At 43.4% G+C, this 13,604-nt stretch overlaps 1 protein-coding gene across 2 annotated transcripts; it reads left to right on the top strand.

Moving 5' to 3' along the window:
- The first annotated feature begins 214 nt into the window (after window positions 1–214).
- On the top strand, window positions 215–12,909 carry fscn2b (fascin actin-bundling protein 2b, retinal). Of its 2 annotated transcripts, none has more exons than XM_050060075.1 (7): window positions 215–993; window positions 1,292–1,441; window positions 2,397–3,123; window positions 10,002–10,158; window positions 11,245–11,366; window positions 11,470–11,637; window positions 11,795–12,909. In XM_050060075.1, exons 2-7 carry the CDS (start codon window positions 1,349–1,351, stop codon window positions 11,998–12,000), a joined length of 1,473 nt encoding a protein of 490 aa, XP_049916032.1. In that variant the 5' UTR covers window positions 215–993; window positions 1,292–1,348; the 3' UTR covers window positions 12,001–12,909. The 2 variants fall into 2 exon arrangements, with proteins under 2 accessions (XP_049916032.1, XP_049916031.1); XM_050060074.1 differs by having other exon boundaries at window positions 1,343–1,441.
- Window positions 12,910–13,604: the final 695 nt, after the last annotated feature.

Consider the following 13,604-nt stretch of genomic DNA (forward strand, 5'->3'; position numbering starts at 1 on the left):
ATTTCCCATTAGGACTGACCCAGAGAGCTTGCAATCAGAGAAGGTGTGTAACTAAACCCCCAGCATAGGCAAGTAAGGGGAGCCGCACTCAGGCAACTACCCCAAGGCACAGGGAGTGCTCTGGTTACCCGGCGCCCTGTGTGCGTGTGTGTGTGTGTGCATTGTTTCTACTTACCTGTCTTTATGTGTCACAGAAAGAGGCGAAGTGCAGAGCTCAGAATAAAGCGCAGAGAAAGGCAGGATTATACACATGGCAGGTTAGAGAAAGGGAGAGAGAGAGAAGGAGAGGATGGGAGTAAAAAGCGACAGAGGGAGGCTTAAGACTACAGAGGCGAGCACCCTTTGTTGCTGAGTTCAGCTGTGATGGACGGCTTATGTTTAGGGGAAGAGTGAAGGAGTCCCTCAATGCACCACCATAAAATTTGTAGGACTGCTGAGGATGTTCTTCTTCACTGATCAAACTTTGGTCTGACTAAACCAGGAACGCGGACTTCAAGGAAGGTGAAGAAGAAAGTTGGTGTATTCGATGTGATCCGAAGATAGTAGGCAAAAGAGGGACGGAAACAAAACCCAAGGGAAGACCAGTCAGAAGGGACCAGGTGATTGAGCCTTCAGGGTGAATAACAAGTCAAGCAAGAGCGGGAGTAAGGCTGGACAAGAGAGCACTGCTCAACACGAGAGAGGGTTCGGCTGCAGAAGTGGAGATAAGCAGTCGAGAACAAAATTAGTCTACAGAGAAAGAGAGGTTGACGCTGGACTCCGAACTAAAGAGAGATCAAGGCTGACTCAAGTCTTTGCTGCCTGATTAGGGTGAGGAGAGGCAGCGGTGGCGGAGGGGAGCTGGGAGACCCGATCAACAGAACGTGAGAGCCAGCAAGAGGAGGAGAGAAGAGAGAAAGAATTACAAGAGGACGCTTGGCGAAAGAAGCCTCTTAAATCTGGGAGCTGGAATTAGAGCCGCAGAAACTGCAGAGGGGAAGCCACAAAACCACAGTAAGTAAATTAGGAGGCTGTAGCTGGAAAAATGTATAATGAAGCCATGGGCGGGGGAAGGAATTTGTGGTCTTGGGAGTGCTTTATATACTGTACCTTAATGAATTGATTTCCTGTCTTTAAGACTTTCTCATTTCATCATTCTCCATGACTTCATCCCCCTCCTTATTCCTCACCTCTTTTAAAAACCTTTTATCCCCTCCCTTTTTATGCATAACCCTCAATCCTTCATCCCATGTCTGGTCTATTTGCCTGCTCTCATATTCCTTTCCTTTCCTGCTCTTTCCTCCATCCCTAGCTTGTCTCACCCCTTGTTCTCCTTCTTTCTCCTACATCCCTGAATCCACAGGTGAAGATGCCTGCTAATGGGAACCGTCCCTTGAAGTTGCAGTTTGGTCTTATCAACCATGAGGGTCGCTACCTCACTGCTGAGGCCTTTGGCTTTAAGGTACAAACATGTCATGCAAATTCTAAAAGCAGAACTGTAACAAACTGCAAGGTATTCTCATACAACCATTCATATAAGTAACAAATTAGAGCCCCACAAATGATGTTAGAAACTTAACGTAAAGTTACTTACTAAAGTACAGTAACATACATTAGGTTTATGAAAAGAAACACGGTGACAAAGAACCTTAAAATAACAAAAAAAAGTTCACTTGGTTTCACACAGTTCTGAAAGCCGGTTTCCTGAGGGAAAGTCCTCTGTTGTTTGATCTATCCACCACCCCACTCGAACACCTTACGCAGACTTTCGGTCTCCATACTACTTCCTTCTTTACTCCTCTCTACAGCTGGGTGTCATCTAGAAAATTAAAATTCAAGTACCAATTCTTGTTCCCTTAAAGTGATACCGATACCAGTACAATACTTAATTTTCTGGTTGAACTCCCAACTTCGTTTCAACTTAACCGCACTACAGACTGTGTGGGTTGTAGCTGGTAGAGTAGTGGGCCAATCGCATTTCGCATTAAATAGAAGAATGCTTTTGGTGATTGGTTGTGAACAAAACCATACATATAGAAATTTTTTTCTAGATCTTGGAATAGGATTGAATGCAAGTATCATTTGACTGGAGTAGTTTCAATATTGGGTTATTTTGTTCGATACCTTAAAGGTATCAAGTACCAATACTCAGTCCTACTGTCAGATTGCAACCATCCCGATTATATGGGTTTTACACAAATTACTGCCTCATGATAACGTAGGTTATCTTCAAATTGTGGTGCACTCACTGCTTTTCGAACAGTGCATGAGAACAGCCTGCATAGTGGTAACATTTTTGGTGTCTGTACAGGGCTGCACACTGTATGGTATGAACTTGTCAGGTTTGTTGTATATAGAACCAAAGACTAAGGATGAAAAGCCTTCATGCTCTGTGTTGGAACATTTCCTTGTCTCAGGTGAATGCATCAGCACCCAGCATGAAGAAGAAGCAGATATGGACTCTAGAGCAGGACTCTCAGGACACCCAGGTGGTCTACTTGCGCAGCCACCTGGGACGCTACCTGGCCTCTGACAAGGACGGCAAAGTCACCTGCGAGGCGGATGGGCAAAATTCAGACTGCCGCTTCCTCATCGTGGCTCAATCAGACGGTCGCTGGGCCCTGCAGTCCGAGCAACATCTCCGCTTCTTCGGGGGCTCTCGGGACTACCTGTCCTGCTTTGCCCAGCTGATCACAGATGCTGAGCTGTGGGCAGTGCACCTGGCGCTACATCCGCAGGCCAACCTGCTGTCTGTGGCCCGCAAGCGTTACGCCCACCTCTCCATGGAGGATGGGGAAATTGCTGTGGATATGAACATTCCCTGGGGTGTGGCAGCACTCCTGACCCTTGTCTACTTGGATGGGAAGTACTGCCTTAAGACCTGCGACAGCCGCTTCCTCAGCAACGATGGGAAGCTCTTGACGCAGAGTGGAAGGGCCACAGCCTACACGCTGGAGCTGAAGTGTGGAAAGCTTGCCTTTAAAGACTGTGAGGGGAAGTATTTGTCTCCCATGGGGCCTACAGGCACCCTGAGGTCTGGACGGTGCTCCAAGCCAGGCAAAGATGAACTGTTTGACCTAGAAGAGAGCCACCCACAGGTGGTTCTGATGGCCGCCAACGGGCGATATGTCTCCATAAGACAAGGTAAGGATAACATCAGCAGGAGATTTTGCCCTGAAACCTTGCATGCATGCACAAGCTGCAGCTCTTGCAGCTTCCTGGGTTCCTTGAAGTCCAGGATCCCACGTGCCTAATTAAATGGCTGGAGGCTGACCTTATATGCCACTGAGTGTGGTCACATGAGCCTTTCGCTGACACACACTAACCTACACACATACATAATAAAGCAGAGGGGCAACAAATACTACAACTACTACAGTTACTACTACTATACAGTACATACTGAGCACTGATACACCCCCTGGAAAACTGAGCTTACAGTTCACAGGAAGTACATTGACTTGTGGGCATGCTGGTTAAGGGTACAGGCCACTCTAATGATTGACAACTGATAAGAGATGCATGGTAATTATGGGTAATGTAGTCTGCAATCACCATGCACCAGCATCACATTAGATAGCTGCATCTTTCCAAGAAAACAAGATAGATGAGGCTGATACAGGAGACTATCAGCCTCATCTGAGAGACCTGAGACAGATACGTCATTTGTTTTAGGGCTGCAATTGATTTAGCTTAGTCTACTGTCGGTATTAAGTCTTGCACTGGCGAGTGGTTTGCTCAGATAACAGATTTATTGTGCACCCATGTTGGGAATAACTACCAAAATAGATTTCTCAACAATTTGCACATAGTTTTACATGACTGGATTTTAATGCTGGCAGAGAAAGTGTTGTATTCCTGTAATGGTAGATACCCCGTCATAAAATGCAGCACATAGTTTTACCAAATAATCTATTATAAATGATCTTTTCAAAAATCCCCTTTCATTCCTTCTCAAATGTTCCTCCTGGCTTTGTTGGATAATGGTGTTAACACTCTACGCTTTTGCCCCTTGGGCTTACAGAAACAGCTGCCTGTAACCTATATGCTGTGGAGTAATGCTCTGTTGATACTGTATTATGTATTTACTCTTCGGTCTTGTGACAGGGCGGTTGGGGTGCATTATTTGATCAGCATGCAGGCATGACACCAGACTACTATACTGATGGATTACGCCTGTGCCACACTGGCTTCAAAGTTGTTGTTGTTTTTTTCCCCTCTCGAATACAAGGTTGAATTTCTTTGATCAGTGTAAAAACTAGAACAACTGTAATTGTGACGATCATGTTTCATCTAGCCAATGTGCACCAGACGGACTTGGACAAGTGTTCAACTGCTGATGGTCGAAATGGTTTGCTGGTCTGATTTGAAACTGGATTTGGGATGGATTAGCATACACCAACATTGCTTGTCAGCATACTTGGCCATGACACCCATCTGCAGGCTGCAGATTCTTGTCTGCAGGGTCGAGTTACTTCAGCCCCGGGTGCTGTAACTGAATCTCTCCCTGCTCATTGTTCCTGGGTAGCAGTGAGAGCTCCAGGCAGAAACCAAACGACTGGGAGCACTGTAAACGGATTGGTTGAAGGGAAGGAAAGATGTGGTGCAGTATAACACGCATACAGTATAAAGAGCAGCTTCATGTACGACTTGTATGCACAGACAGAAATTCTTTCTCACATTTTTTCTGTTACTGCCTGTCTCTCTTTCTTCCCCCCTCTCTCTTCCTACACTTGTTCTGCACAAACAAAAGCTTTATCTTCCTCCGACACACTCGCCCACACACAACCATACCATCCTGCTGCGGCGAGTGGTGAGTTGAGGTGTGTTGAATTATTGATGAAGTTGGCCCCTGTTCCTGGAAGGCGAGGGGGGGGGTCTGCTTTCAGAAACCCAAGCTGCCTCTCACCTGGGGCCAAAGCTTCTGCCCCTCAGGGTCCCACTCTAACCCACTAATCTAACCCAGTTACCCCCAGCACATCAGTCAGCGCTGATGTGCTGCTGCAAATCAGGGAAACAAACTGGTTAAGAGAGAAATCTATTGTAGGTGAAATGCTGAAGTGGGACAAAAGTGCTAAATTCTTCCATGCTAGTACCTCAACATTCTTTAGTGCTTGTGTAAATATATCTCTGGGTTCAACATGATGATTAAAGGAGATGAAGGGAAGAGAAGGGAGGATCCAACTGGCGGAGGACTCTCTAAGGATTTAAGTACAATAGGAGTGTGTGCGGAGACAGGTGGGCTCTTTGTCCTCCCTCATGTCACCTGTGTCTTTACACATAAATTACCACCTATGTTTTGTGCTCCATTTAGTCCAGAGGAGTCGTGTTGGCTTTCTATTTTAAAGTGAGTACAAATGTAGTAAATGGGTTAGTGATAAAAGAGGGTCAGCTGTTATGAGGTAGAGCATGAATTTAGATATTAAACTATTTTTGGTGGACAGCAACGGAATGCACTATCTTCTCTCTGCCCTGAGATGCTCTTTATCCTTGTTGCCTGCAGTGTGTGTGTGTGTGTGTGTGTGTGTGTGTGTGTTAGCGTGTCATGTAGATCTGTCATCATGTCTCTCATCACCTCCCCGTGGTCCACTCTGGCCTCAAAGTGAAAAAGAGATGATGGTCCAAAGAGACAAACTTTCCATTAACACAAGTGAACACATGCACACAAATACATACATACACACGTAGTCCATGCATGCACAGACACACACACACACACACACACACACACACATGCAGGACCAGATAGGCTGGGGAAAAAAAGAATGGACTGATATAAAAACAACAGAAAATGTAGTTGTGGAGGATGAGGAATTGGGTGCAAGAGGAAAATAAGGGACAGGGGGATAGTGGCATCAGCTTACCATTAATAATAGATGTCAGAGCCAGCTATCGCTGATGGATTAGTTAGGCCTGCTCCACTTGCAGCCTGCAGGTAGGACAACGCCAGAAAGTGGAGCTGGATCTGGGGTCTGATCCAAATGTGGCACTGCTGATGTGTGTTTTTTTGTGGGCATGTTTGTGTAGATGCGCCAGGGATCGTACTGATTAGGAGTGTGCCGTGCATAGTTTATCAGCGATCATGGCTATGATGACAACACCTTATTCCGTATGCTTGACCAACTGCTGTGTCAAAGATGGTCATCAACACAGCTATTGATATCCCCAGATTGCTGGCTTGGATTTCAGCGTATCTAATCTCTTTCTTTCCCTGTTCTCTGTTTCTTTTTCTTCCTCCATCCTTCTCTCCTTCCTCCGTCCCCTCTCCTCTCATCTATCAGACAGCGGCTGCAAGGTCCCAGCTGAGCCCTGTCGGAGGATCATTTCTGGGTTGAATTAGTGTGAAATGGACACATGGAATAGGTAGACAAAGCATGACATTGAGTCGGGATGAGAGAGAATGAGAGTGATGGGCCCCCAGGCATAGGTGTGGAGTAGAGGGGCAGAAATTTATGCTTCAAACGCACTTAAGATCAATGATAATTTCACCAGTTGTAAGACCTCATGATATCTAGTTTACTGGGTGTGAATATGATGTGACTAAAGCATCCCAGTTGCTCAGTAACCATGACATCTTTGTCGCGTGTCATTCCCTTTCTCCTCCAGACTGTATCTATAACCAGGTATCAAATTAAAGCAAAAACGCCCCAAAGAATCTCAAACTGGTGCATGTATGTGCATCTACATTGGATTATGGAGATGACATTTATATGCATGCATCCCTCAGTAAAACCACTTGATGCGGTGTATCATAGTGAGCTCAGGTTTATAATTTGTAATACCCTGAGAACTTGAAATGTAGAAGAAACCTGAGCTGACCTCACTCAGGACAAGCAGACAATATCTTTGTCATTCAAGGTCCAGCGCCATAAACAGGTCAAATCTGTCCAATACTTGGATTTATGACAAAACACCTGCATATCTAACAACTTTGCCCTCAGCCTTATCTGTACTTTATGTTAAGTGCATGATGGTGCAGAGTCTGGGTGTCAGGTACAGTGTCTTTGACATTGGAGGGTTGTGATGACAGTAGCTCAGGGAATGAAGATGTACCTGAGGCTACTGATGATGAGGCCTTTTATCAATCAGATTATTTAAAAGCAGAACTGAAGCCCAGTGTTGTAGCCCAGTCAAGACCACCTAAATCAAGACCAGGTCATGACCAAGACCAGACCATTGCGAGTCCCACACTGAATGACACCTACGAGAAAATGTAGAACATGCAAACCATAGGCACTCCTCAAATTGACTTAGGATTCTAAGTCCTTTTTGTCTGAGACACCGACAAGACTGAATAAAATTGTGGTCAAGTCTGAGACGAGACTGAGATCTTTAAACCCTGGTCTTGAGACCAAGACAACCACAAGTACTACAACACTGCTTTGAGGGGAGACCAAGTCAAGACCAAGACCAGAAATGTGGAACATGCAAACCATAAGCACTCCTAAAGTTGATCTGACACATCCACATTCCCATCAAAATTAAATACCTTCAAAAAGTGGTCTAGCGATTGATCTTGAGACCAAGACTTATCTCAAATACTACAGCTGGAGCCTAAGATTGAAGAAGCTATCTCAGACGATATGAGCTCTGAATCAGACAATGGTCACAATACTGCCCAAGTTATAGTCCACAAAGAAGTAAGGACCAATGAGGGTACCTTATAGTTACCTTAACTGCCTCAACCGCTTTACCTGAGGAACTCTTATTCAGAAGCAACTTTGATTCAGTTTGGTCTGAAAATTTAGATAACAATTCGTTCTTAAGCGTGTTAGCATGCTCATGTCAGCATCAGATCAAAGCAGCCTCACTGAAACACCAGCATGGTCAGTCTCTGTCAGCCTTAGACTTGTTTAGCAAAGGTGAGAGTAAGTCATGCATGTGCAAGTCACAAGTCTTGACCTTTACGTCTCAAGCATGTCTCAAGTTACTGTGGTGAGATTCAAGCAGGACAAGTCAAGTCACTCAAAATTGTGATGAATCAATAAGCTAATAGGTTAGCTAAAAAAAAAAATTCTGTACCTTTCTTTGTGGGTTTTGTATAGACAGATTAAGTTAAATGTGTGGTATGATTGCCATGTTACTGATTTTTGAGCTTCAGACCTTTCATACCATTTTTCTTTTCTTACTTCCTCATCAACAATTAAATCCTTGAATCCCCTCCATGATAGCTGCCTCTTGCCTTCACTTCTGCTGGTATGCTGCCTCAAAGTAGATTGCCAAGTTTGCGAGCATTGCACTAGACATCACCCAATCATGTTTCAAAAAGAAAACAGAACTTCTCAGTATCTAGAAAAATTTAAATATTTAATGAAAACAATAAAGTCTTTTCAAGTCATCTGTCTCAAGACAGGTCTCAAATCATGAATATTAAGTCAAAGTTAAGTTGAGTCTTTTATCAGTGTTAGTCAAGCAAGTCCTTAGAGTCATTTGACTTAATCCCCCAACTTCATTGTTTAACATTGTTGTATCCTTATTTTGTATCACTCCTCATTTTGGAGGATGAAATTTTATCTTTGCATGCAGATTACCGATCATCTCTGAGGTTTCAGTCTTTATTTGGGGTCATTTAAGATATAGCCAGTGAATGCAGTTCCATTTTTTAACATGCTTTCCATATGTTTGATCATTCATCGCTCTGTTAGCTTGAGGGTCGAGAGGGGTTTGGTAATTACCTGCACATCCCGCTAAGTGTGGACCATAAAATCCTCTGGTCTTTTCCTGTTTTTCCTTTATTCTTTTATTGAGGGGATTGAGGGATTGGACGGGTAGCACTTGAAAGCTGATTATATCAGAGCCCTGCTGGGAAGAGGGCAGATCGGCAGGGCCGGAGGTGGGGTGATGGTGGGAGGTGGGGGTTTGAGGGGGTCAGGGGTAAGGACGGAGGGAGGGAGATGGGGGAAGGGAGGAAGGTAGAGAAGGGTGACCAGAGAGGGGAGATAAAACCGGGGTAATGAGCACTGATGAGTGTTGTTAAAGGATTAAATGTATTGGGATGCATCTAATTTGGTATTTAGCTCTCTGCAATCTGTTTCTTGGTGGTGACAAAGAATTATTTTCTTTTCTGCCAACATTTATGATAATGCTGGCAGCTGAAAATGTAACAGTGGCCTGTTTGTGTCAAAAAGGACATCTAAAATAGAGAAGAGATGAGTACCAGAGAAGACAGAACGTCACTGTGTTGTTTCTCACACGTTTGATACCCATATTATTTGGTGTGTTAGCAACGAAATGCTAAAATAATTGGTTTCTGAGTGGTTTCTACAACATGTTTGGCAATCAAAGGTGTGGTTTCTGTTTGGTTGTTAAGTAGTCTCAATGCAATGATGCAGCGTGTGAGTGTTATCTCTGTTATCTCTGTGTAGCACATATTATTAAAAGAAGCATGCATTCTACACATTTAGTGTGCAATAGCTTGTGTCTGGAAGATTTTCCTGCACGGCCACATTTAGCGCATTTATTTTATTTACATTTATATTCTGTCCATAAATGCATCCAGAACCACAATCAGTGAAAATGTATTTACCCCTCAGGAAAGTGTATGCTTGGCACGTCAGATCAAGGGCGCATTTCAAGACGGAATCGCTTAAAAATAACCTAACATCCCAGGATCAAATGTGATTACCAAGTCTTTCATGCTGGGCCAAGCTAAACATAACAATACAACCTGATTAGCAAGCCGCTATGGTGCTGTTTCCCCAGATTCCTTTGTTGGTTTTCAACTTGCCACTTAGAAACCAGAAAGGAAAGAAAAGGTAGAGGAATTTGTTTATTTCATGCACAAATTACACTCGTTTCAGTACAATCAGATGTGTTTTTGAGAACGCATGTATTGATGCTGCCTTAAATTTTGGCAGTAATTACACATATGCAATGTAATACAACAAAGAAATGACTAAAAATGGAAAGTGACCTTTAATAAAATATGTAAGCCACAGTGAATGGATGGATTTCACTATACAGTCCTCAAGTTTTCATGCTTAAGTATTAATGACAGCACGTGTTTGCTATGCCCCTCCCAGGAGTAAGCCTTGCAGCCAATCAGGAGGATGAGACAGACATGGAGACATTTCAGATGGAGATTGACAAGGAGACCAAGAAGTGTACATTCCGCACCAGCCAAGGAAACTACTGGGATCTGGTGGCCCACGGAGGCATCCAGAGCACTGCCACTGAAGTGTAAGTCAATGCTCTTTTAGAGTGAAAGCATCATCAGGTGTCAGTTCCACATTTTATACTACAGAAATGGGTTCACAAAAGGAGCTGTTCTGCACAATTACAGTATGACAGTTGTAATCTCACTATCAAAACATGAAAGGTGCTTTATACGACATTCAGAGAATTAATATAGCAGCAACCATTTGCTATGTAAACATATATCGTAGTGAAGGCGTCCTTAGCAGAGAATGAAGTCACGTTCTATGTGTGTTTATCCCACGACTAGCTGATTACAGCTGGTAATGCTGTCCCAACCCACAGTGGCAGTGTCAGCCAGCGGGTCAGCCAGCCATGTGCAGGCAATCTCAGTTCAGACTCTGAATCACAGATATGCCCTGAATGTCGCATACAGCTCCTTTAATTGCTGCCTTTAATCACATGCAGCCCTCCACTACTCCACATAAACTTTGACCTCTGAGCCCACAAGATATAATTGTAAATAGTCATCATGATTACTTTAAAAGAAATAAAATGAATTTTATGACTTAATGGCAAATATCTAATGCAACATTATTAAAATACAATGCAGTCATGAAATTTATATATAAATCTATTGAAAACAGTAGTGATTGACAACTAACACTGGAAAAATGAAATTAATAGGGCTGGTTGATTGCATGTATGAGATGACAGATAATAGCTAATAGCGATAAACAGATTTGAGTACATGATCTCAAGCACGGAAACGTGTCTTGGCAAATCTGATTTTAGGGAAACTACTCTTTTGTACTTTAGTTTACCTTTTTTGTTTTGCATGTGCATTCAACATGTGATCACAATATTTACAATGGTGGAAAGCAACTAAGTACGTTTCCTCAAGTACAGTACTTAAGTACAATTTACTGGCTTACTTTGCAAGTATTTTATTTTAGTTGCTTTATATGTTTACTTCTCTACATTTCAGAGGGAAATGTTCTTTTAACTCCACTACATTTATCTGACAGCTGGAGTTAAGTTACTTTACAGATTAAAATTCTACAAACAAAACATATGATCACTTATAAGCAAGGAAAGTCTGATTTCCTCTCCTGTGATGCTCAACTACAGGTCAGCAAACACCATGTTTTCAGTGGAGTGGCTCGGCCACAAGGTGGCACTGAAAGCTAACAATGGAAAATACATCTGCACCAAGAAGAACGGTCAGCTCCTGGCTGTCAGTGATTCCATAGGTGAGAGACAATGTTAGGTTGTGTCCTTCTCTAATCATCTTTTCCCTAATTCACCTCCTCCTTCTGATGTGTCCTCATGATTTTTCTGTCACCCTTTTGTCAGGCGAGGACGAACAACTCACTTTGAAACTGATCAACCGACCCATGCTGATCCTGAGAGGAGAGAACGGATTCATCTGCCACCACAAGAACTCCAACACACTGGACGGCAGCAGATCGGTCTACGACATTTTCACACTGCATTTTAGCAATGGGGCGTACCACATTAAAGGTCAGGGTGTGCCCACTCAAACAAAATCTATATGATCCCAGCTTCATCTTTGCTCCCCAACTCTATGAAAAACTTTACTTGATCACAGTCCTGTTAGTCCACTCTGCATCACTGACACCCTGCTGCTGCTCTCCCCTTTGTGTTCTCAAACATTTAGGTGTCGATGGGCGGTTCTGGTATGTGAACAGTGCTGGGCTGGTGTGCTCAGACGGTGAGGTCCCTGAGGATTTCACTCTGGAGCTCCTGGAACACGGTCGCCTCGCCATCCGTGGCAAGAATGGCAAATACCTGCGTGGAGACCAGGGAGGCACGCTGAAGGGAGATGGACTCACCCTGAGCAGCTCAGCCCTTTGGGAGTATTAACACAATCCAATATTAGTCCTGACTCTGACTCCCCTCTCATCGTCGAGTTGCTCGGCTGCTATTCACCAATCAAAAGCCAGCATCAGTACTTTATTAAGTTAAACCCTGTGGCACTTTGAAGTGAAAGACAGTTACTCATCAGAGACGAGTTACAGCTTGTCCTGATTTCATCCCACTTTTCTCTCCTTCCTGTTCCAAAGAGGTGGCAACAGAGACTTGCAACAGATTATTGACTCATACAGCAGGAGAAAGAACTGACCACATTCAGCCAAGAAAGTGATGAAGTGAACAATGTTTTAAGTCAACTTGATCATGAAACAGCAAAAAAATTGTGTGAATGAACTTTAGAGTTTCTGTGTTGATCCTTAAGTTGTTGATGTTTTTCATTGAGCATGCGCTGCGAGATTGAATCATTGTCTGAAACTAAAATACAGATTAAAAAAAAACATTCCTCCATCTTAGTAAAGACATGTAGATTTCTCAGTATCCTTCAACCACTGCAGATGTCAAACCAAGCAAACTTTATCTTTTCATGTCATCGTTTCTCCTCGTCCGTATCTCTCCAGCCTGTCTCCCTCTCCCTAAAGGTATTACATTACTGACAGTCTAACAAGTGCAACAAATCGGGGTGCCATTTGAGACAGACAAGGTCCCCATTACAAGAGAGGTCAGCTTTTAGCAGTCTTTAGCATAGTGCTGGTGTCTGGGGATGTATATTAGCAGACAAGAATGATTGGGTTTCTGGTCGTCAACTGCAGAAACAGTAGAAGACTGTAACCGAGACTCATGTACATGGTAGCTGTACTAATTCCAACTTGTAACTGGAAGTGGATGGACTTTGCATTTGTCCCTCTGTAATGTTTTACTACATTTCCTCTTTCTTTTATGAACATAAAGATTAAGAAAATACATTTGTATGCTTGTATGTTCTGTTTAAGTTATGTCACATTTCTACCAGGATCACAAACAGGAATTGGGTCCAGTTTGTGTTATAGAGACTAGCTGGTTTACTGTCATCCTGCACCATCATCGCTACATGGATCCATGTGGGGAGATCAAATTCCACTGATGTCAGTCTGTATAACTTCATGTTTCCTCCTCTTGGTTTGTTTGTAAAAAGCCAGTATGAACATGAACTGGACCAGAACTAAAAGACAACAATGTATGATTTTTTTCAACCTTGATGTGCAAGCCCTCCAGATGTCAATGATTCACAACACACAAGAATGTAAATGCTTGTGTTATATCTTTGACTGCAGGTAAACAACACTACTAGAAGCTTAACGGTTCTAACATTCAGAGCATTAACATAGCAGCAACCACTGACATAAGTGGCAGGACCATAGCCTGTAGAGACAATGGACATAGCTACCATGAAATCACCCATTGGTTTGTGGACTCCTGTTTCAAAGCATTGAGTTTGGCATTTCGACTATCGCCATCTTGGTTTTTTGGAGCCAGAAGTGACCAAAGTAGCGCTGAAGGAGCAAGGGGTGGATCTGACAGAGAGGCCGATAACCCCCCCAGGCTGTAAACATGTTTATTTCTGCTGTAAAGTTGTGCATTTTAACATGAGAGTCGATGGGGGGCAACCTGCTTCTGTA

This window comes from Epinephelus moara, chromosome 13 (genome assembly GCF_006386435.1).
Source record: "Epinephelus moara isolate mb chromosome 13, YSFRI_EMoa_1.0, whole genome shotgun sequence".
NCBI classification, from domain to species: Eukaryota; Metazoa; Chordata; class Actinopteri; order Perciformes; family Serranidae; genus Epinephelus; species Epinephelus moara.

Coding starts and splice junctions, on each gene's coding strand:
- fscn2b (XM_050060075.1), top strand. CDS start 1,349: ATGCCTGCTAATGGGAACCGTCCCTTGAAGTTGCAGTTTGGTCTTATC. Junction 11,367..11,469: donor GGCTGTCAGTGATTCCATAG/GTGAGAGACAAT, acceptor CCCTTTTGTCAG/GCGAGGACGAACAACTCACT. Junction 11,638..11,794: donor TGGGGCGTACCACATTAAAG/GTCAGGGTGTGC, acceptor TCAAACATTTAG/GTGTCGATGGGCGGTTCTGG.